At 44.3% G+C, this 24593-nt stretch overlaps 1 protein-coding gene across 1 annotated transcript in view; it reads left to right on the top strand.

Moving 5' to 3' along the window:
* Window positions 1-6136: 6136 nt before the first annotated feature.
* The window catches only part of LOC306702384 (glutamate receptor 3-like), a gene marked incomplete at its 5' end in the record, with an annotated part of 75099 nt that continues 56642 nt past the window's right edge, over window positions 6137-24593 (top strand). Inside the window, 2 exons of the mRNA XM_079167993.1 lie at window positions 6137-6218; window positions 6687-6845. Of these exons, the coding sequence (XP_079024119.1) occupies window positions 6137-6218; window positions 6687-6845 (241 nt within the window). The remainder of the gene's footprint in view (window positions 6219-6686; window positions 6846-24593) is intronic.

Here is a 24593-nt window from a genome sequence, read left to right as displayed (position 1 = left end):
TGTTCGGCAGCCTAGACAAAAACCTTATGTAAGAGTGTCGTTAAATCACCTTAAACTGCATTATTTACTCACAGAGAATATGTATCATTCATTATTTTATGTAAGATTGATTTATTAGCCGGTTTATCTTCACACCCATATTAGCTGGAACATCAATCACGGGACCAGTGTTGTTAACGTAGCACAGTGGACACTGTTAATTATTTAAAAGGATCACTGGCTGTTAATGGTATTTTTCCTCACCTTTCCCATTATCAGTAGCAACCAGTTTGTTTTCTTCTCAATTAGGCACGCTGGCAGTGAGCAACACCCATCTCCTATTACTGGGATATGGCAACAGAGGCCATGGGGGAAGGGAAAACAGCAGGCTGCTGTTGTTGTTATCACTGCTGCTGCTGCTGCTGCTGCTGCTGAGGGATTGTTTTTAGCATTTTCTTGGCTGCATTTCATTTCTTTCTTCTTGCCACGATAACTTGCCTCCGCTATGAAACCTCTGTCACTCCCTTTTTGGAGGTTGAAAGTGACTGGGTCACTGAAACCAAACCAAGTCAGAGCTATGATGTGGTTGGCTTTTCTTTTACCTCTGTGCTGTGCAGGTGACATTAAGCTAAAAAGCCTGGGATATAATGAATGCATCTGAAATCCAGCCAGTGGGATTTGACATAGCTATTATATGTAGCAATGTTTGTGCTCAGGACAATGGGACCAGGTTCAGTTTCTATCCTGTTAGCTTTTAGCTATATCTATATTTGTAGAAGCTAAAACTAGCATTTTTAGAATCACTAGCATTTTAGAAGCCACAAGTTAAGGTAGTTTTAGCATCAAAATGCTAGCTTTAGCTGAAACTAGCATTTGTTAAAGCTAAAACTACCAACTGAAAACAATTTTTATTTTTATTTTGTATTGTGCTTCTTACATGACTTCTGTGTTTCAATTATCCCATTTGGGTCTCAATGTTTCTCTAAACGGCGGCAACTTTTTCAAAGTTTCAAACTTTCTTGTGCTACATGCAAAACTGGGAGCATCTTTACTGTCTCCACACGGCTCTCAACATGGCGTCTAATAGTGTTTACCTGAGAGGGAAAATTGGAGGGTGGACGCTATCAGCTGTAAGCGGCGTATGAGGCAGTGCAGTGCAGGCGGCAGTGAGCTAGCCAGTGGGGCACGCAAGGACTGCCGGGCTACCTCAACAAAGAACAGAAAAGCTTGGATAACAGCTCGCACAATTTGGCCTGCAGACAAGAGGGCACTTCAACATTTCTAAAAAAAAACTCTCTTGCTAGGTTCTGGGTTATTGGGTAAGCCGCCGCTTGCCAATGGTTGCTCACCCCTGCACTGCCAAACTCAAAGTCACTGATGGCATGAATAACCTAACATGCCCCACGGTTTCCTTTTGTGCACATGTGCGTGAACATTTTATGTCCAGTACATATTTGTGTGTTAACTGTGAGGTTGCCTTTCTTCGCGCAGATGGCCTGTTTCGTGTAGCTCTAACCTCATGCGGTGAAGATGTGTGCCTGCCACGCCGCGCTCACCACCGCGGCCGCATGGATCAGACTGTGCAATGCCAGAGGCGGAGAGTGAAATGTGTCAGCCTGTGCAGCTGATAACGCCGCCTCCGTCACACTCGGGCCGAAGAGTGTTTGCCGGGGAGCCAAAGCGCGCGATGGGTTTGTGACGCAGCACGCAGCGGCATTCAAATAGTGAAACTGGGGCTTCTTCCTCGTCCCTTGAACTATGTCACGTCAGTCATCGTGTGCCACATGAAGCGTTTTCATTCTCCTCACAGGGAGCTCACAGCAATTCCTCCCAGACGTCTTCCCCATCGCAGTGCTCTGCCACTTGACATACTCCGAGTTTTATCCGTTTTACTCCGAGATTCTTTTTTTTTCACTTTTGTTACCCAAATGTGATTTCCACATTGTACAATGTTTCATTCCGCTAGATTTGTTGTTTCTTTACATCTGTGTGACACTCTGTGCACCACAATGGCAAGTGGTTCATATCTCCTTAGGCCACTGCTTTGCCGGAGTCTCTTTCATGGGAAGAGGCACTGACAGAATAAAGAAGAGCTCCTTGAGAGCAGAGTCTCTTATCAGCCTCCAACATCTGGCCAAGACTGATAGGCTCTTGGAATAGCTCTCCAAATATCATTGAGTTTGAGCTGCATAATGCTTGTTTAACTGCATCCTTCCCACAATACTAATTCAGCCCCTCTCAATATGTGTCTTTCACCAGAGGAACCCATTTCTATGATTACTGAATTTATTTTCTCAGCGGGGTATAGAACAATGTGAGACGGTGCACTAAATGGTAGGAAAAAGAACATTCGAAAGTTGAGTCAAATCGCATGTGTGAAACGCAACGTGACGAGTCCTGATCATACTGAAAAATGTTGACATTTCCAAGGTGTTAATGGTTTAAATGTTTAACATGAAAAGCAATTTCCTTTGCCGACTTTTATTTGCTGAAAAATGAGCCTCGTTAAATCCAAGTCGTCACTCTAGATTTAAAACGTACACTCGCTCTGCGCTGCAACACATTCGATGAAAGCTCTGAGGTAATCTGCAGCTGATTGGAGAATTTAACCCAACACCTGGTTCTGTACCTGAGCCTCAGAGCAGATGTGTGATACTGAGACAGTTTGGTTCTTGTCTCACAACATGGACCGAACAACTGTGCTCATTTTTTTCTCTTGGTCAAAGATGTTCTTATCTCTGCACACCACGTTACGTTTTCTTGAGATCATAAAACAATAATGTCATAACCTAATATAAACTTCAGATAAAAAAGTGAAGGTTGTGATGTGGTTAACAGCCTTTATGTCAAATCTAGGGTCACTTTCTTGTGAATGCGACAGGAGCTATATTTCTCTAATAGTGTTATCTGCTGTTGTGTTGTTGTTTTTTGTATTTATAGGTTTACTTTTTGGCATTTTTCCCCAATTGTAAAGGCCAAATCCCCATGCAGCGCAGAACCTGCTGTGGTGACTAGCACCCACTGCTCTCCTCGGGAGGGCGCAGGCAGCCATGTGCTTCTTCCGATACGCGTTGGACCCACTAGGTGTTTCTTTTTCACCTTACAGCGAGGAGCTCCACCAGGAGGGCGCAGCACACGCAGAGGTTCAAAGAAGCTCCCCGCCGATCTTAATCCAGCTGCACACAGCCGTCCCGACCAACCAGTAGGAGTCACCAATGGGGCTGCGAGGAACGCTGCCAGTTGGGTTTTATGGAGCTAGAAAGACTGAAGCCGCGGATTAAAGCTGAATGCAGCAGTGGTGGACGAGCTCCATGGTTGCCCACCAATGTTGCATTTAGGCAATAACACAGGCTTGTTGGTTCCCTTGGACTCACAACACGGTATTGTTTAACTGATACTTGAGTACAGAAATGTACTCAAAATCTGGATACTTTCACCTTAGGCCACGAAGGATTCTTATTTTTCATTTATTTACCTTTATTTGACGGTCTCATAGACTGGAAACATGAGGACGTTGCAGTTATCTGCACCTGCACGCTCACAGTGGAACATACATTTATGTCAGCGACAATGATCTTTAATGTTAGGCAACAATCAAACATTGCTTCATTTGAAAGATTCAACATGACACCATTACTCTATTTGTCCAACAGAAAGGACTGACCACTTTAAACTGATAAAATGTCCCAACCAGTACAGACTGTGGTCTCAAATCTCAAACATCAATTGCCTTAAATATCCAGTATCAGTCACAAGCCATAGAGTTGTGTCATTTTCCTGAGCATAGATGATTACGCATGTTTTTAATCACAAGAACACAAGAAGACTGTTTGTGTTCAATCATTATTTTGGGATCACGAGCTTGTTATGTCAAGATGACCGCATAATTATTCAGCAATCATGAGCAAATCAACCTTAAAAATAATCCCACCCGTGGCCCCTGGACTCCCGTTGAGACGAGAGTCAGACTCAGTAAATGTTGTAGTTTCTAACTTATTTGCTTGTGTTTCCTCAAAGAGGTGAAGATGAAGATTTTTCATCCTGTTGTGTTTGGAAGAGAAGACATGGGAGCAAATGGATAATAATGCTGGTCAGCCTTGCAGTGCTCAGAGCTACAGCCAGTGAATCATCATCATCATCATCATGAGATAAAAGGCAACATCTTTTCATCTATTTTTCAGTCTTTCTCACTTTGCCCGTGAGAGTAACACTCCTGTGAGAGTTTTCAAATCCAGAAAGAGCGTATCATGAAATTATTTGTTTTCATATAGATCATATCTGGGAATTTCTACACAAAATTGAATTCCTGCGGAGGTTGAGCTTCGAGGATAACGCGGCATGGCCCAAAATGTCCTAATTGCAAATACGGCAGCACAATCATCACCATTTAATTTCAATTATATCGGGGCCTTATCTCAAATGCTCGGGCTCCCCTTGTAGCAAATGTTTTTTGTCTTTACGGGTTTTGTTTGAAATGCTGCGTGATTAACTCGATTCACACTGAGCACCAGCATGCACTGTAAATGACCAATTAAATGGCTCCTTTGGTCTGCTGTAAATTAATTGTTCTAGACAACGTTTTAGCAAACCAACATCACAGGTGGCCTCTTGTTATTAAACTGAAACAACCTGCAGCGTTGCAGACCGAGGTGTTATGTGGTGACAGTCACAGTTTGTCATTGGTCATTATGACTTCAGCCATTAAGGTCAGGCAGCCGGCGTCCTACCACTCTGACACGAAGGATGTGGAGAGCAGAGAATCAATGGGATGTCACACCCCCCCCGCACCACTAAGATCATACCATTACGTGACTGCCATGAATGATTAGCACCACATTCAAACACATGATGCCAGTTAAACTTGTGTTAATCATATAAATGGAAAAAAAATGATCCAACTCATCATCCTCATCTCTCAGATCTTAAACAAGGTGTTGTCTACTTCATTAAACACAACACACGTGGATATTCCTCCCTGTGTCTGTCACTGACGCCTGATCAGCTGCAGCAATGTAGCAGAGCCCTCACCACGCGGCTATCCTAGTGTTTCATTTCTCCTTGGGTTCAGCTCACTGTACGCATATTTAGAAAAAGTTTTTGACACAGTCTGTCTTATGTTAAAAGGCAACTTAGTGCACTGCAGTATCAATAGCTAAAGGCTGAGACATTTTCCAATGCAATTAAAAACTCCATTTTCAAAGCGATGGTGATAAATGGGCCGGTAATCCCTTAATTGTTCCCTCTTAGGCAGAATCGCGGGAATGATAGATGTTTCATTAGAGACGGGGTAAAACTAGAGGTAAACAAAACCAGACTGAGAGATATCGCTCACTTTGTTATGGTCAAACCTCCACAGAAGGCTAAACGTGTTTCCGGTGAGGAAAAAAAAAAGAATAAACTAAATACAGTGAGCCAGAATGTTTTCAGGACCACAGACAGTTCTGTTGGCTCCGTGTCCTCCACATCCATTCCAGCCTCACGTGCGTGTCTGCGCGTGTTTGCGAGGAACTTTTCCTCTTCTCGTCGCTTATTTCTTTGCCCCTTTCTAACGCTAATATAGCATTTAAAGGGGAAAAGACGCGACATGGACACAACGTTTCTCTCTGTGGGGGAAATAACCGCAGCTCTCTCCCTCCTCGCGCCTCTTGAGATGCGCAGCAGCTGCACGCGCGGCTCATTCGGGATCACCGTCCACCTGAGATCGCAGCGTTGCCATTGATTCCACCAGCAGAAGGCTAATATTGACTAGTGCCGCGCTTAGTCCAAAACCTTCGTCATCTTGCGGGCTGACGCTTTTTTATTTTGTATTTAACGTCAGATCAACTTTGACCAACATTGGCCCGCCGCTACGGGTCCAATCGGAGTTCAGATCAGCAGCAACCCCCCCCCCCCCCCCTACACCAGCCCACCCCTCCCCTCTCTCGCGCCCCCTTCTCTCTCCCTCTCTCTCTCTCTCTCTCGTTCTCTCTCCCTCTCTTAGTTGCAAAAAAAAAATGCTCTGCAGCTGGGCTGCACCTCAATGAACCTAATTGGTGCACTGTGAGCGACCATCATCTTTCCACTGGATTTCCATCGCGCCCGGCTCCCATCCAGAACATATGAATTTGCTCAGACAGATCCTTTTGAGGAGTTGAACAGATCGGTTCGGAGAAAAAAAATGGCACAACGAGTGGTTTTGTTGTTGCTACTGTGGCTCTGTGACAGATCGTGTGCAGGATTTCCCAATCAGATAAATATCGGTAAGTGTCTTTTGTGTGTTTAAATGAAAGGGATGCAGACTGTGGGGTTTTGTGTGCACAAAAGGTTGCAGCTTGATTCCGGGGAGACGTGCACGGAGCGCGGAGCTCTGCGCAATGATATAGACTAACTTGATTTCACGTATGCTGCGATGTTAAAACCGCTGATTCTGTAAAACTACAGATGAAAGCCTCCCGTAGTGTGTTGTCTGTGTCATTGTAATCGTTGGCTGAAAGATATAATGATAATAAGGAGAGGAAGACGGGATTTGAAGAGTTGCAGACAGGCGCACTGGTCAAAAAAAAATAAAATGCACGATATAGTTATTCTTTCTAATACCAGTCAGCCTCCTTCTCCGTTGCAGTGGGACGGATGGAGTTCTTCCTCACTGAATGAAATGAGGTGTTACACTGACACGAGTCTTGAAAAGATGCCATGGTGTGATCTTGGTTTTCATCTCTTTTTTTTAGGGGGACTGTTCATGCGGTCCACGGTGCAGGAGCACAGCGCGTTCAGGTTCGCTGTCCAACTCTACAACACCAACCAAAACACCACGGAGAAGCCTTTCCACCTCAACTACAATGTGGACAACCTCGAGTCGTCCAACAGCTTTGCAGTCACCCATGCGTGTAAGTGTGTGCTTCTATTTCCGTCATGTCCAACCCCCCCACCCACCCCCACGCACACACACACACACACGCTTATGTCCACAGCGGAGCGAGCAGAATCATTTATGTCAAACTCATCCATATGGAGCTTATAGAGGCATCTCAATCCAGGGGAGGCAGTCCAGTTCGCCTCACTTCACTCTCTCAAATAAAGTCCCAGTGGGAATTTACAAATACAGATTTGTCTGATGTACACAGTGTTCTTCCCATAGTAATTTGTTATCATGGGCTTTATCACGAAATGCATACATCCTTTTTTCTTTTTAGAAATGTATATTTACTTTCACACATATATAAACATTTTACAGACAGAATGTGGTTGGGAACCACGTTCACAGCGTTTGTGGCTGTCTCTAGTTGTTCAGAGCTGATATATTACAAATACATGAATTCCACATTGTAAAATAAGTTCCTTTGGCATATAGACAAGCCGGCCGTGAGAATGCAACCGATTACACAAACCCTGTGTCAAGGACTCAGCGCTGGAGAAGTGGTCATGTGTTATGGAGCAAAGTTGGACGTTTATTTTATAACTTGACAAGTGTTTTATAAATATCCTTCATTTTCACCACATAAATGATCCAATATTCCAAACTGGTAAAGTATCCATTATATATAACACATGATTCCCCTCTCCATGGGTGCTATTATGTGCTTATGGTCCAGCCCATGATGCAACTGGTGCAGTGGCGGATTCCAACAAATCACCCCCCCCCCCCCCCCCCCCCCCCCTCCCAACACCCCCATTGGCTTTCAGTTTCTTGAAATCGGCGGTAACAGATTGGACATGAAGCGGAAGAGATAGAGCCGAGAATGCCATTTTGTGATGTCATTTCAAATGACGGGTTCGGTTTGGCCAAATAGCCGACTCTGAAGACAGGCGGCTCTGTCTGACTGGCGCGGTTTGAGTCCCTCTAAACCCTGTGTGGCACGGTCATAATGGCCCCTCTGACTCCCCCTGTGTTACAGAGCATCTCCCCCAGCATTGCAGAGTCAGCTCATTAGCACCCAGCCCTCATAGCACCTCACCGTGCTGTCATTGGGTGAAAGGGTGGGGTGGGGGGGGGGGGGGGGGGGGGGGGGGTAAAAAAATCCATAGCTCCCCAACCAATGCCAGCAAATGAGTTGGGCTCAGACCTGCAGAGGAGGTGGGTCTGAGCAGCAAGGGAGATAAAGCAGAGCATCATATCACAGGCAGCAGAGCTGCAAGGGCCCTAACGAAGGCACCCATAAGAAACAATAAGCAAAAGAGAGTGAATAAATAATAGATAGTGCCGTGCAATTTCACGCATGTTGAAGAGGAAGGGAAGCATAGTAGGAAAAGGGTTGATATCAGAATCTAATTAAAGTCCGGGGCAGACAGAGCTTTAGTGAGAGGAAGGGGCTCCTGTGGGAGCCGTGGCCCCGTTTCTTGTTTCTCGCTGCCACGTCTTAGCGTCTCCATCAAGAGCTCCGTCTCAGGACTGCCTTGAACTTCCGATGCGAGAGAACTGTGAGCTTTCAATGGCGCAAAGTATCCAATGCTGAAAGGAAATTTAGCGCTCACTGTTGCAAAAATAGGAGAGCGATTGTCAAATGTCATCGTAATGTTTGGCGAGAGCATCGTTTTTGCTTTGATGTGCGTATAAATAATCTGCGCTGCTTGAAATTTCTCTTTAGTGTTGAATCTTCAGTCTGCTGCATTATACAAGAAGACAATTTATTATTAACAAACGAAAAGCCCTCTACTTATTGTAATTGTAAAGTAATCAACAAACTCGAGCAAAGACAGCTCTTAAAACAGTCTGATGTGCGGGTTTCTTTCACATCTGATTTGTGTAATGTTTGATCAGAGACTTTTTTTCAAGGTAGTGCCCTGAGACTCTTGTCAAGCTGAGCGCTCAAACCGCAGACAGCTCCTGCTGAGCTCACAACAGTCCATAAGCACCTCAGATTGTCTCCACTGATGTAGTGAACAAAATAGAGATGACGGTTATTAGATATCACTTATCTGCTGACTTCCAGGTCTTTGAGGCTCCGCCTCTGGTGAGTTTTGTATTTTATATTTGTCAGCGCTGTTGTTTGTTCTGCAAGCTGTCACAATTGTTTAGCGGACATTCAAATTTCCTTCGTCATCAATAGCCCCCTGTGGTTGACTTAGACCTTTGTCAGCAGTAGCACAAGTCTATTTTATGATCGTGCAATCTGAACTAAGCTCTATTTCATTTATTTATTTTTATTACAAAAATTGCATTTATGGAGGTTTGGGGAATAAATCTATTTCGAGGCTAGCTTCATCGCTTTGATCAATGTGAGTTGTGGCTGCCTCAGGCCTTGCAGAGTGGTAGAAATGACAGCATTTGTTTGGTCTTGTCCGGACTCCCCTCCTCCTGAAGCTGACGTTCTGCTTTAGTGTGCATTCTCTCTTTACTCCGGGACAGATACTGCCACAGCCCTCTGCTCTGACTCATCGTGTAGATCACTCCTCCTCATGTGCCGAACATCCTTTAAAAAAAAGTAATATAACAGAGGCAGAGGAACAAGAGGACGTGCATACGGTGGTTCAAATTAAACGGGCTGGACTGTATTTTTGTTTTTAGAAACAAAACACGGAAAACCTTTAGGTGTGATGAAGGCACAGCCTCGCGTCAGGACCGCTTCTTTCAAGTCAGTTTTAAAAACCTTGTGCCATTAATTGAATTAGTGGCCGGCAGCAAAACAATGTGTGGCTTCAGTAATCCTTAAGGCTCAGCTTTGTACTGCAGAGGCTTGATGTGTGTGCTTTCGGTGGCAATGCTGTTGTTGCTTTGAAGTGACATCAGCAATTGTGAAATGTGTAATTACCAGCGCTGGGTCCATAATAGCTACGGAAACTAGGAGTCAGGTACGCTCACCGAGAAGACGGGAGGAGTTCAAAGCAAAGGCTACCGGTTTGAAGAAAGCAGAGTCGACAGCATTAATGTTCCTGATGGTCACGGCTAGCCAACTTAATGACACTGCCATCCTTTTCCCTCCTGTTTTTACTTCTTCTTCTTCTTCTTCTTCCCTTTACCTGAGGCGAAGAAAACATCAAGCCCCCCCCCCCCCTCCGCCTCTGCTTTTATACGCTATTTGTTGGATTATTCACCTTGATTCCTGTAAAAGGCAAATTTTGCAATGGTTGGCTTTTGAATCTCATCTCCCCATTCCTCATTCCTCATTCTGTCATTAAGCTAATGGTCTGTGTCCCTTCTGCCAGCCTTTTTACATGTGCCTACCCCTCTTCTATCCAATCCTCCAGGTCCTTAAGTCCTGGCAGTAGCAGATGCTGCTTTGGCAGCACAGTTCAGCCACCGTCTCCCACCGCTGTTAGCTACTGTAGGCAAGACCGCTTTGCTCAGAGAGTGTGGAGAAAATAAGATGAAACAAGAGTCACTGTGATTCGCGTTTCGTCATTTCTTAAAGGCGAGAAAGAGGAGGGACAAGAGAGAGAGAGAGAGCAGAGTGACTGTGAGCTGCGATTCATCTTATTGTATTTAGAGACAAGGTGCAGTTAAAGGAATGGTATTACATTTTAGGAGATGGGCATATTCGCTTTCTTGCCGAGAGGTAGACTTCGGAGATTGATACCACTCTCATGTCTGCATGGTAAAGATGAAGCTGGAGCCAGCCTCCTGTTAGCCTAGCTTAGCACAAAGGCTGGGCACAGGGAGAAACAGCTAGCCTGGTAGCTAGAAAGGTGACAGAATCTGCCAGCACAGCTAAGGCTCACTTCTTAACGTGTTAGATCTCATTTCTTAAATCCATAGAAAAAAAGTGTTTTTAAAGACACCATTCTACAAGTGGTACAAATTATTTCTTAGCTGCCAGGCAATCAATCGGGACACCAGGGAGTTACTGGTCCCAGTCAAGAAATAGTCCGGTGTATAACCCCAGTAAGGCAACAAATTGTTGTTTTTACACTTTGTTTTTTTTATTAAATGAACAAAGTATATCATGTTAATTCATGACCTTTAGAGGTGCTGGTAGGTGTATTAGAGCCAGGCCAGCGGTTTCCCCCTGTTTCCAGTCTTTATGCTAATCCAGGCTAACCTGCTGCAGGCTGTAGCTTCATATTTAACGTACAGTCAATAGAGAGAGGTCTCAATCTTCTCTTCTGTCTCTTGGCAGGAACGCTGCGTGTTTTGCCCAAAATGTCAAACTATTCCTTAAACACTGCTTCAAGTTAATAGCAGCGGACTTACGGACTTATCGTTTGGAGACGTTCATGCTGCCTTAAGCAGTGTGCAGAAAAAATGAATTATCGCACATGATGTGTGTGTCTCTCGTTCTAAGCGGATGTTTAATTCCACGTGATGCAGGACCATCAATGGTGATAATCTGTGAGCAATATCAGGACAGTATCAGGATCAGAAAGTGTGTGGAGCCCATTAGAGTTCATTTAAATTGAATAGGGTTATCATAAACTGTGCACAAGCATATTTTTTTGTTTTTTTGTCTAGACACAACTCATTCTTAGAAGCATCTTTTTTCACTGACCTTTACGCCTACCCGGAGAGTGCTAGCTCCGCACATGTGGGCCAGAAACACCAACGGTCTCTTTACACCGTTGGCCCCGCACTATGACTGAGCACATGTGGCAAATGGCATATGTTGCGAAGCACAAACGAAAGGGCCCTTACCAAATCTTCGCGTGGATCGTTCTGTGTATAGCTTTTGGGGCAGTTGTTGGTGGTGGTGTCGGTGCAAATGGATGGCAAACAATGCGACAGGCAGGCATATTTCCGCAGCGCACGGCCTGACAGATACAGGCTATGGTCGACAGAAGTTCCTCAGGTGATTGTAGTAGCGCTACACTTCTTGTCCTTGCAGGCTGTAACTCAGCTTGAAAGGTGTGACCGGGGAAACATGGCAGCAGGAGCTGGTTAAGAGTTGGTGAAACGCAGTAGTGGGAGGATAGAGACGAAGACCGCAGTAAGAGAAAGCAAGATGAAGAAACTAGAATTTGAATAAAGGAGGTTTCAGATGTTGCTTTTATAGAGAGTATGTGTGTGCACAAGTGTATGACTGTGTGTATGTGTGTGTGTGTGTGTGAGAGCGAGAGAGAGATCTCCGGGCTATGGGGGTTGTGCCGGGGCACGCCATCACAGTCCAGCTGTGTTGGAGGCACAGATGGAGGTTTGTTTATGGACGCACAGGCTTGTGCATATGCATATGCATGTGTGTGTGTGTGCACATATGCACAGAGCCACGCACACAGACACTGTAGGCGGATGCAGTCACACATGCGTGGACAGACACATAGCTGTCTCCCTCTTCACATTTCTTACTGAGTAAATTGCCCTGTTTTGTACTGAAGCTCCCTTGACACACTCCATCATTCATCCAAAGTAAAGGTCATGGTAAAAAATATTGCCGGCTCACCCCCCTGCGTCCCTTTTTTATTTATTTTTTAGGAGATACTGTTTTCGAAAAGGCTAGGATTTGTGTGAAATGCGAAGAGTAGACGAGCGTATTTGATAAGCACCATGACTGTGCAAAAGCCTCTGAGAGAAACACGCGGTGTAATGTAATGGCGCGATCCGGAGGCCAGCAGGCCAGGCGGTCTCCGAGGGAGCTGGATCCGGGGCCCTCGGTCAGATGAGTGGCACAGTAACGGCCCCGGATGAGGATACGTGCTCTGGGAACAGCAATGCCTCTGAGAGGGGAGCGGGACGTCAGCAGAAGGGGGTGACTGACAGTGTGGCTCAGATTAAAAAAAAAGAAAAGAAAAAAGGATGAGGCAGAGAGGGGGTGGAGTTTCTGTCAGATGCAGTCACGTTATGATCTGACTCAAGCTTAAAAATGTCTGGCAGAGTTATTATCATTATTTTTTTAGGAACATTATGACTAAATATTAAAAATTGAATCTTTCTTGTTGCTACAAGTGCTACAATAATTGCATCTGCAGTCTTGCTGAAATTTAGCACTGATGAAATACCAATAACCTATCCTACATGTTCTTCAAGTCCTGCTGGCGTAACTAGTACACTGGTACTGTTTGTGGTGGTCATATGAGGTTAAAGCTTCTTTTCTTTTTTCATACAGCAAACACATAAAAGGCTGGAAGAACTCAAAAGGCCAAACCTCCGAAATGGAACATTATTTTGACCTAATTTTCTGGCCATGAGATGCCCTCCTCTGTATTTTTATTTATTTATTCTACAGTCAGGCACACAGCTGAAGCCGCAATGAGATTCAGACTAAAAAACATAAAACACACTCCGAGGCAGATTCAACACAATGAATTTTTAATCAGAATATCAAAAGATCCTCTTAAACCCAACCTGAGGAGAAGTGTTGCTGTCGGAGTGCTATTTGTCTTGGAATCAATGATGCTGGCAGATGTTGTTTGATAAAACAACAGCTTTCCTCCCTCGCTGCTGTGGTGGCTTCAAATCTCCATATATCTTTAACAAACACTGGGCTACAGCAGCTATGGAATGTAAAAAGGAATCTGGTGGAGGGACAGGTTTTCTGATCTTGGAAGATGAGTAAATCACATCACAGATGTACATGACAGTTATCAGTCGTTTGTGTTCTGTGTGGATGTTGGATTCTTTTGGATATCTTATGGTTTTCCTTTATCTATCTGCTTCATTTCCCAGGGCAAATGTGATCTATTGCGAGCGAGAAGAGGAATTAAGGGGAAATGATTATGAATGGACTGTCATGGCACCCTGAAAAATATCATAACCGTGCAGCATGCGGTTATTTCAAACATGCAGCCAACATAGAATTTCCATTCATACTGCTGTATTCACATGGTAACTGATGCGTTTGATATATAATACATGAACACTACAGTAATTCTGGGACCGCCAGAAATGCTTTACATGTTTCAGGGATGTTACGTGATTACTCGTAAAGCTTTAATATTTAAATAGATTTTTGTTGACAATAACATTTCCAGAACTATAAAAACGATTTCTGCCACAGCTGAGCAATTACAACCTGGATGTTACCATGAACCCACCAAGAATGTATAAGAATAATTTGTGCACCGCTGACCCATGTGTGAGCTTCATGGCAGACCCACGAAGGCGTTGACTGCAGACATGATGCAACATGACAGCCCATCTTTGCTCCGCACATCTGTTCACCACTGTTCAAATGATAGGGTGGTTTTCTGAACTATAAGTCAACAATGACAGGCCAAGTCTGTGTTCCCTTATTGAAGATGCTATCAGCGCCGCGTTGTGATGAGCAGGAGGAGCTGGCTGACCGTACGCGAAGCAACCGATAAACACACCACGAGGGACCGCACACAGTCCTAGTGGTGCATTAGACACATTCGCTGCTCTGTTCCGTGTGAGGAAAAAAAAAAAAAAGGTTTACGATAAGAAAAAAGAACCCTGCACATGTGGTGCATTTTAAGTCAAATGGACCGGGGGGGGGGGGGGGGGGGGGCAAGCTGCCATTGTGAACTATTCATCTCAGGTGCATCAGGGATATGTCTGCCAGCAGCTCAGTTCCATGTGATGGCTGTTTACCATTTTTGTTTTCTCAATGAGCAAAAACCTCTCAAGGAGAGTGGAGCGCGTCGTTTGTGGCAGAGATTATTTTTTTTTATTTGGAAATGGCATTTACCCTTATGAGCCAGTTGTGAAAAGGCAGGGATGGAGGAAAGAAGAAGAAAAGGAAGACCATTTAAAAAAAAACTCCTGTAAAGATCTCTTACATTGCAGACAGCATTTCTTTTACTTGTACACCCCCCTCCCCCTCTCTCTGTCTTTCTCATTTCTATATTCCTCCTTTTTATATGTATTTAATCTGTCCCACAAAGCCCATTACAGCGATGTTCCCGCAGCCATTGCAGTCACACTCAGCTAGCTATTGGTCATTCACTAGACTCCTCTACAATACACGTAATCACTGAATCAGTAATCCCCTACTTGAGCCGGAATAGCACATCCGCATCGCGCCTCATCGGAAGTTGCTGCATTGGCCTGGCTTCACTGGGTCCAAAAGAAACTCTGAAGTCGTGTGCAATAGGAGATGCTGACTGCATTGTCCTATCCAAGGTCAGACAGCTTATGAAGGAAAATACTTTTGAGCCTTTTTATTATTTCGGAGGAGCTCAGAGAAAAGCATTAATTGGCACCTATGTGCTGTCTAATCTTGTCGGCCCACTCGGACGGCGTTATCAGCTGTTTATTGTTCGGTTCCCCTCTCCGTGTGTGTGTGTGTGTGTGTGTGTGTGTGTGTGTGTGTGTGTGTGTGTGTGTGTGTGTGTGTGTGTGTGTGTGTGTGTGTGTGTGGCATAGGATGATTTTGCACTAAAGACGCTCCAAAAAAATATCAGGACATCGGGGCGGTGTTGTGATGAATACCAAACATCAACAGGGAGTGTCACCATGTACTCTCCCAACTAGTAAATATTGGATCACAGTGCGACGGGGCTTCCAGCTCCCAGCTCTCCGTCTGCCGACTGAGCAGACCGTTCCGCACGTTTCTGGCCCGCTTCAAAAGAGGCAGTCGCTAGCAGAGCCCCGCCAGAGCTGCATGTCTGTGCAGAAACAAGGGCTTCCATCATAACTGATTGCTTGTGACAGTTCACAGTCGCCGGGCCACTGGAGCATCATAACCTTGTGAAACTAGTGTACGGGCACTCTAGCATACAAGCTGAAGGAGAGGAGGAAGAAAAGGGAAGATATTAGCATATTCCTCGCAGTGATACAGAGATGCAAATAAGGCGTGCCGTGCCATGGTTAGCCTCTGCGGTTAATATTAAACGCATCTTGTGCGGTGACATAATGCAGACCAACACATCTGGAAACAAGGGAAAGGGGGGGGGGGGTTTGTAGGCAATTACTGCGACTGTGATTGCAGTCGCAGATTGAAGACCTCAGCGATGTCGGAGCAGGATCTGTTGATGTGTTGGAATGAACTGCGGATGACACCGAGGCAGAAATGTCTCCTGGCGGGCCCGAGGAGCGAACCCACGCCACTCAAATCATTTTATCTGTGTTGTCACCGTAACAAGCGCCAATGCGTTTCTGATTGCTCACTGATTCACACCGAGCGCACACGTTTAATCGAATCTGCATGAATGCCGTAAAGAGTAGAATGAGAGTCAAACGGCCGCGAGTAACAGGCGTGGAATTATTCGGTTGTCGTCGGGGTACGAAGCTCCGAGATGCTTTGACTCATCCGCCTGCTCGGACCATCACCAAGGAGGCGGAAGCCGTTTGCTTTTTCCCAACTTAGATCAAGAAGACTTTTTAGTAGGTGTGTGCGAGAGAACGGTTTGATTGTGACGCAGCGGGGTTGTCTTTACTTTACACGCGTCGTACCGCGGGTCCTCCTGTCTTCAGTGCTCACTATCCCCATGAGTGAGAATTAAGTGAACATGATGTGCTCGCTCGACCATGACCCTCCTCTGTTTCCCCCCTCCAATGGTTAATTCGGAGAGTACTGTTGTGTGGCTCTTGCCATTTCACACATGGATACATAAAACCTGTGGGCGGTTGCTCCCAGGCCAATGTCCGTGTTTGCGTGTCCATGCATGACCGTGTGATGAAATATTGAAGTGTTCCATCATCGACCATTGGGTAGCCGCCGGCGCGATTCCTGTCCCTTAATTTTATATTTCCTCCCATCTTTATCTCCGTGGCGTGGATTTATTCCCCCCCCCCCGGCGTGGCGTGCTGATCAGGAAAGGCAAAAACCCCCATCTGGACCCATGACAGAGCTAATCCATCGCAGCTGCAGAATGAAAAGGCCGTTTGGAGTGAATCCATTCCAGAGGGCCTCAATGGAAAGCTCCTCTCAGATGCCGGTGCCCTTTGCAGCCCTGACAGTGCTAGAATATGATGAAAAGGGACTTGGGAGAGTTCACTGGCTTAGCTATGTTTACGAGAGGAGGGAATGGTGGAGGAGAGAGAGCCACAGTGCTGGAGATGGAGCGATGAAGTGACCAACCACTGTGTTTGTGTATGCCCGTGTGTGATGTAAACTGGATTGGAAGAAAAACACAGCACAGCACATCTCTCCCTCCTCTCTCCGACTACCTGCCTTCTATAGTGAGAATATATGCTGTGTGGGATTTTAACTACGCAGCCGTCGATGAGCTGTACACCTTCAACAGCAGACAGAAGTCTGTGAAGTGGACAGTGGCCGGAAGCAAGATGTCCAGTTTAAAATGAACTTACGAGAAAGGAGCGTGCAATATGTGTGAAATAGCACCTTGCTCTGTCTAGTGGAAATGGGCAGCTAGATTGAATAACATACCTTTCTTAAGTATGCCAAGGGCACCGAGAAGGCTCGTCTTTGTGCAATGTTTTTTCCCCCTCGCACATTGTAGTGCTGCTGCTGCTGCTTTACCAAGTCCCATCCCTGAGCTGTAAGGGGATAGACTTTAGGTCTTTTATGCATAAAGAAGCTTAAGTTTGGAAATTGCTCTCGAGTGGCCAAAGTTTGTGAAACGTCAGTGAACATTTCACTCCCAATTTCAGGGGTTTGTCTCCGAGTTAAGCTTTGTAGCCCTAGGACTCCCTGTAACACAATTTGAATATATAGGTGTAATGAAGAAGAGTTTCCTATTGCAGAAGTGTGGAGCAGCCATGTTATGGGAAACAATGGGATTGGCACAAGATGCAGGTTTAATTAAAAAAATTAAACGTGTATAACACCATCTTGTGTCAGTGAACCCTCTCACTTTCCACCAGAGGTATCGAGCCTCCTCCCGCCTCCACCCAAATAAGATGGACGTGAATAGGATGTTTATTATAGTCTGAATAACCCAGAAAACATGCTCTTAATAAACAACGGTTTATTACAACTTTAGTTTTGGACTTCCCTTTTGTTTTTTTCCTCCAAAAGAAGTTATAGCTACTCCTGCAAAAGCTACCGGCTTGTTTACAACTCTATGGTCGTCTGACACAAAAGCAGCCATAACCCATTGAACCAAAGGCCCAGAGCTACGAAAAATAAAAGCTGAGTTGTGATAAGCCATGGCTTCCACTTAAATATTTTTATAGGGACTATTTCTTTGGCTGTTTCACTGAAGACAGTTTAACCTGTGGATTATCCTGTGTGATCAACACATTGTAAATATAATTTTAGTGCCACCGTTAAATGAAAAATATATATTTTTTTCATTATTTTATGGCAACTTTATCGCTCTAGCTTAGAAGTTCATTTGCTTTGATCAGCCTGCCACGCAGAACCCGTCCATTCCAGTGTGTCTTCATCATGCTGTCATTAGACTGATACCGTTAAACCGCAGACTTGTTCTAACTTGAACACATCGCAGCGCAGTGAACATATCAGACGAGATATCACACAGGCACCGAGTTGGACTGTGTTTTCTCTTATTGGAGTTAGTGCCTAGCACATAGCCAGACAATGAAAGGTCCACGGAGAATCCATCTTTTCATCTAATATGAGAAAACGTCTTGCTCTCCTCGCTCTCTCTCCAAGCGACTATATGAAATGGCTCTAAATCCCCTCGCTGAGAATCTTTATTGGTTTTTGTGGGAAAATTTGCTTGAAAAAAGTAAGGTGAGTGAGGCATATTCAAGGGTTTATATGCCAGGGCCCGGGCACATATATAGGATTGCAGCTCACTCACTTTCTCCCCACCACCACCTCCAGCATTATCATTCAGGGACGAAGCGTCATCACAGCAAGGGCACTAATAAGATGAAAAGTGGTGCTGGACTCTACGTACTTAACAAAGCCTGGATTGAGGCTGAGAAGGAGAGGGAATTCTTTAAGTGACGTCTTCAAGGTTAAACAACTGGTCCCCGTGTCCCGTCCTCGTTTACTTATTCTATTATTCTCCGCAGAAGAAGGCAAAGAGCTGGGAGAGACTGATCCGGGAGAGGTAATAATCAAGCTTCACAATGCAAACGCCTCCGTGACTCGGCTCGGTTTGTTTCATCGACATCGGATATGAAATGTGACATGTAATTTGATTAGCGACAACCGGGGGGCAAAGGCTTAGTTTACATGCGCTGGAAGTGGAGCTCGTGAGAGTGGCAGATTGTCATCCTCTCTTGGTGGCCCTGTGCGGCACACACTTGGCCTTGCATGTGCACATAAGCTTTACACGGGGAAACACGGATCAGAAATCCTCCTAAAGGACTGAAACAACCAGTCAGGAAGCATTACGGCTCAGACGGTTCGCACCCTAACCGGAATATAGACATTTCAAGACTCCTCGTCTTGCAGATTAGGAAAAGAGAGAATGACAAACAGAAACTAGTTTAGCAAGCAAGACTGCAGAACAGATAGAATTGATGTAGGGCAGGAAAAGCAATCCGGCGTTTTGACAGTGACGGGAAAATATATGCGCCTGCCAGACGAAGTTTACTCCGCTTGTTTCTTTGTTTTGTTTTTCTTTCTCAATCATCCAAAGTACGGAGCCAGAGAGGGTTTCAGCTGCCAGTTATTTCTCCTGATGTGTACAATTGGATTCAAAACAAGTCAGCCGGGTCTATACCTGAAATATCTCCACACATCTTCACCCAGGCGAGCCGAGCTCCGCCGTAGTCCAGTCCAATCAGTCAGGGGCGTCGTCTTAAACTATCCCTTTAATCTCGTTGATATGGCTGAGAGTGTCCTCCGTGTGTCCTGTTTTATTGCAGGCATCTGTCACGGAGTCCTAAAAGTGAACTGTTTCCTGTGATTCAGCAGAGCTAATCTCCCCTTGTTTGTTGTGAAGGCAGAGCCCCTGACCACTTCTGACGGCGATAGTTCGAATGTTTGCCGTGTCGGGAACCCTTCCTCTAACTAGACTCGCTCATGGCACGGAGGTGCAATCCACACCCCTCTGCGTCCGCGGTCCCCGTGTTCTTCCTCGCTTTCATGCTCCATCCTCTTCCCTTCCCTTCTTCCCTCCATATTCATCTGCGAAGAAGAGCACGCTTTAGGCCTGCAGTCCTGATCGGGAGGATTAGTGGTGTGTGAGGGACTTTGTCACCAGCTTTCTTGGAAATCCAATTACTGAATATCATAAGCCTTCCATGTTTCATACTCTGCTGAATCCTCCTTAAAAAAAAAAATGCACACAGGCACACTCAAAGGGTCAGTGTTCAGCAGCTGTGTGCTGCGGTGACAGCTTCCTGAAGGTGAGAGGAGTGATCATCTTTGAAAGGATAAGACAAGTCCTCTAGCGCTCCTCTCGCCTCTGCATTGCAGCAAATGGTGGACTGCAAGAGCCTGTCGGAGAAGGGCTTGTTATTTGTTCAACGAGATGGGCCGGGGAATGCCGGAGAACGGCTCTCGAGGTGAAGCGAGGGCCGAGGGTTTAGGTCTGTTATCTGCTCGCATCGATGGTCCTTCATTGCATGTGTCGAGGAAATAAAATGCAGCGCACGAGGGCAAAGTGAGACTTCTGCATGTACGTGGAGTCCCATCCGACCGAGTTTGAACATATTGGACATTTGATATGCATTGAAGGGAGCTATACGGCGGCATGTATGGTCTGTTTGACCCGCAGAGTATTCTCAGCCCCCGCGTGTTGCTCTGTGATCAAACAGAAGCAGGAGGGTCAGACCTTGAAGGTGAAAATATCTGCCAGAACGAGTTGAGAGTCATCGACTCCCTTGAGGGTTGCTCACCAGCCACTCTCAAAAGTACAGGACTACATCATCAAGATGGCAGGTGGGGAGGAGAGGGGGCTGCTGGTCGTAGGGCTGCAGAGGAAAAACATGAGAGGGAAGAGAAAAAAGCTGATGAACTCCAGTGATGGACAAGTACATGCTTGTAGGCCACACCTGACCTCAGCGACTCCGGATCAGTTTCTCGTCTTCAAGGCATTTAATGCATAGTAATTTGCAACAGCCGAACCTACAATGTGTCGGGTTTTGAACGGAGACCAGCAATAATACTTTGAATTTTTAACTATGTATACAGAATGTAATGAAAACACTTGTCTATGATGCATTCTAAACATACGTGAAATGCATTATAATCTGCTCATAGTACTGTATAATTATAGTTACATACACTCATAAATAACCGTAATGCTTTATAACAAAAATCACAACACAATGACTTATGAGGTCAAGTATCATACTTTGAGTGCTGGTCACTCACTGACATTTTGTTGTTGTTGCAAGGATCATAGTGTATTACGATTCCCATACTTATTATACATAATAATAATTTTACAACTCATTACATTACTGTTATAATGCGTTTTAATGGGATTATAATTTACTCAAAGTGCTCATTGTTTGCTTGAAGTAAAGTAGAAATGAATTGGGTTGTTCTTGCATAGATTTTATTTAAACAATGCAAACAATGACCACTTATGCATTATTAATACATAATAATGTATTACAGCAATTATGAAGTATTATGATACTTGACCTTATGTCACTATGAAATGCTTTATAATCTGTTATGGTTATTTTTATAACGCATAATGAATAATTATTTGTGCTTATAGCTATAATTATAAAGTGCTTTTACCAAAACGTCTATTGGCCAGATGAGAATTTATGCCGCGGAGCAATCCTGATTTAAGCCTTATAAGATCTCTGTTGGAAAGAAACATGTTATGAAAGTATAAATACAATGTTTAACATAAAATATTCTAGCATTAAAGTGTTGAAAATAACAGTACATATCTCTATCAATCCTTCGTTTTAAGGAGTCATTTCTCGACAGTCTTTCACCTGCCATAGAGTCCTGGTTGATTTTATTAGTATCTCTTTTTTGGCCATCCTATTAAGTCACATCTCAAAAATATCTTTAAAAAATGATGTTTTATTGGTATATTGTGTCATTTAAAAAGCAGCCAATTCAAGTTTGCATCAGTAATCCTCCCTCGGATTACTTTGGAATAGATTTGACGGACAGAATCATAACACATAATTCATATCTCAGTCTTTCTTGCTAACAGATCAGACGTCTGCTCACATCCCATCAGGACTGACTGGGGTTGTAGTATATGAGCCTTCCAGGTGCAGCATGGTATGGGATACTTTTTTCCCCCTATGGATGCCTTTTAGGTCCAATTCTTGAAGCTTCAAAGAGAATGTAAATCATGCTAACCAGAGTGAGAATTTTACGCTTTCACACAGATTTCCATAATGTCCTTCTCAGTTGGATTCACCCCTCTGCAACGAGCTCAGAGAGGATTAAAAAAAAAAAAATAGAAAAAAAGGGAAATTTTAATTTGATACTTTCATACAATTTCCATTAATTCCTTCTCAAAGGATATTCGACTAGGTACGTAGTAACCATACAGCTCTGTGAACATTCTTTTCTTTTGGAATATACTGTGATCAGTTTCACACAAACCAAAGTAAATATTCTAACTTGAGCTCAATTAAAATCAATCACCATGCTAACACATGCTTAACTCATGCAGTTTTGCTCAGTGGATACAATTTGGGTTTGCTTGTTCATAGAAATGACTCCTGTCATATTTTAAAGTTGCTCTGCTCTGCTCTTCATTTGTTATTCTAAAAATAAGAGCAACAAAAAATGACTTCCACTTGTTTTGACATTCAAACATTTCCATATATCTTTTGGAAAAATATACTTGTTATTCCCACATACGATTGCCATGTTGGAATAAGATCATGTTTCTTCTAATAGTTGCCCTGCTCTCCAGTGGAGAAACAAAACATTTATATGTTCCTGTTTGTGTAGAGTCTGCCAGCATTACAGGCAGCCCCCTCTTTCGTAGAGACACACTAATTCGAGCCATTAAAGTTACTGGCCAGTAACCCTTTTTTTGTGACTTTTACTAATGTATCTAGCAGAGAAGGCAGTGTCACACTGCAGTTGTATTCACCAGATAGATGCAATAAAATGTACACATCCATTTTCTGTTGGTAAATCTATGCATGCTCTGTTCCAGCTTTACATGACCACAGCATAATATATTAATCTATGAGTTTATTCAGTTACAAAATGTAAAGGTTAAACTAATAGAGCTAAAAACATATGAGAGGAGGACAATTGACTGCAGGAGTAAAGCAAGTTAGAAAGCTGTCTTTAGTATGTGGAGATGCTTATCTCTTCGTGGGTGAGCTCCATGCTAACCAGCCCAAGTGACAGAGCTCCTTACCCCCGATCATCCATCATACACTCAGACAAACACACAAGCACATGCATGAAGACACACACACACACACAGGTGCACGTCTGAACTCACCAGTGGATTGCTTGTACTTTGTGTTTTTCAAAGCCAAACAGCATGAGGTTGTTAGCACAGTGGCTTCTTAAACTGCCATGGACGAGCACAGGGCAGGAGAGTTCGTACATCCTTGTTTATTGTCTTCTTCACTGCATTTTGCTTGTGCGTCGCTGTGTTTCTCGGCCCACTAATGACACAAGGAATCAGTGGGAAACCAGTGGCAAATGCGCCGACAGCAGAACTGCTCCGTAGCTCTACTAGTTGTCAAAAAATTTATATTTTGTTTCGTAGCCTACGACAGTTAGTGCTATGACACAGCTGTTACAGTAATACAGGGCCCTCCATGGCTTAGTTGAAGCTGAAGTTGAAGAAGAAGACCATGAACTGCATCTTCCCTGGTTTAAGTCCAGCTGGGGACCTCTGTAGCTCTCTTCCTTACTTCCTTGCATACTACCACTATTTGATTAAGGCATGAAATGCTCCAAAAATGATATATTAATAGGAATATTTTCAAATATCAATATACTGTATCAAAATATGACAAATATAGGCAAAAAGATCACCTACAAAATTGTCAAATGGGAGTATTACAATGAACTCTGTTCCACTGTTCTGCATCACATCTAAAAATCATGTTATACTGTACGTGCATTCTGTAAAACGACGTATTTAGTTCAATTACAGTCTGAATGGAAACAGATTGTTTTTGTTTAACAATAACATGAATCCAACATCGATTAACAATAATATCTAAATAAACAGTGGCCCTGCTCTAATGTCAGCCACTGGATACATTTACTGTTAGTATAAGTGCGTTTTTGTTCTTCTCGTTCCATAATGTGTGAGTCGATGTCATTCAACCCAGTAGGTGATTTAAAGAGGATGTTGATGGAGCAGGACTAGTAACAGCTTCCTTTTAACGTCTCACGGCAACATTGCAGTTGAGTCGCTCTCGAATCTAGGTCTGCCATTTGAGTTAACAGTTTGAAGCACTTCACATCTCTATATGACAAGAGCTGATGCAATCCCCCAGGGCACTTATGAGCTATCTCCCAGTGACAGCATCCCTTCTTCAGAGCAAGACAGGCTGGTCCTGATGTAGGCTGGGGAAGCTGGGAAAGGGGGCAGGGAGGGAGGAAGCGAGAGGAGGGAGGAAGCGAGAGAAGTTACGAGGACCAGGAGGAGAAGGAGGCCGAGACTCAGGGAAAATGGAGGACACGTGGCTGAGAGGAGAAACAACGGAGCCAGAAAGAGAATGTGGGTTTTTGCGGAAAAGGACGAGGCAAACAGCTAAAGAGACACAATCTTCGTTGACATTTACTGTTCCCAGCCCCCCCTTCCCAAGGCTGTGCAAAGCTCTGGCTCATGGGCCGCGAAAGAGCATTCCAAATACTTTGAGTGAAAATGTTTCTTCTTCTTTTTTTTTTAATATGAATTAGCTCAGCATGCCTGCAGGACACCACATATCCCTCTGAACTAGCATTCCAGGCCAGTCATCTCAAGCGATGCATCAGAAATGTAACATCCCCGTAGCACTGCCGAGTGTCCTGATTATAGAAGGGAATGAGGGCGGCACACTGTGTGTGTTTGACCAGTGAACTGGAGATGGG

The sequence above is a fragment of the Pholis gunnellus genome (assembly GCF_910591455.1).
Source record: "Pholis gunnellus genome assembly, chromosome: 10".
NCBI lineage: Eukaryota > Metazoa > Chordata > Actinopteri > Perciformes > Pholidae > Pholis > Pholis gunnellus.
The sequence above is the reverse complement of the archived record's forward strand: the minus strand, read 5'-3'. Positions and strand labels throughout refer to the sequence as shown.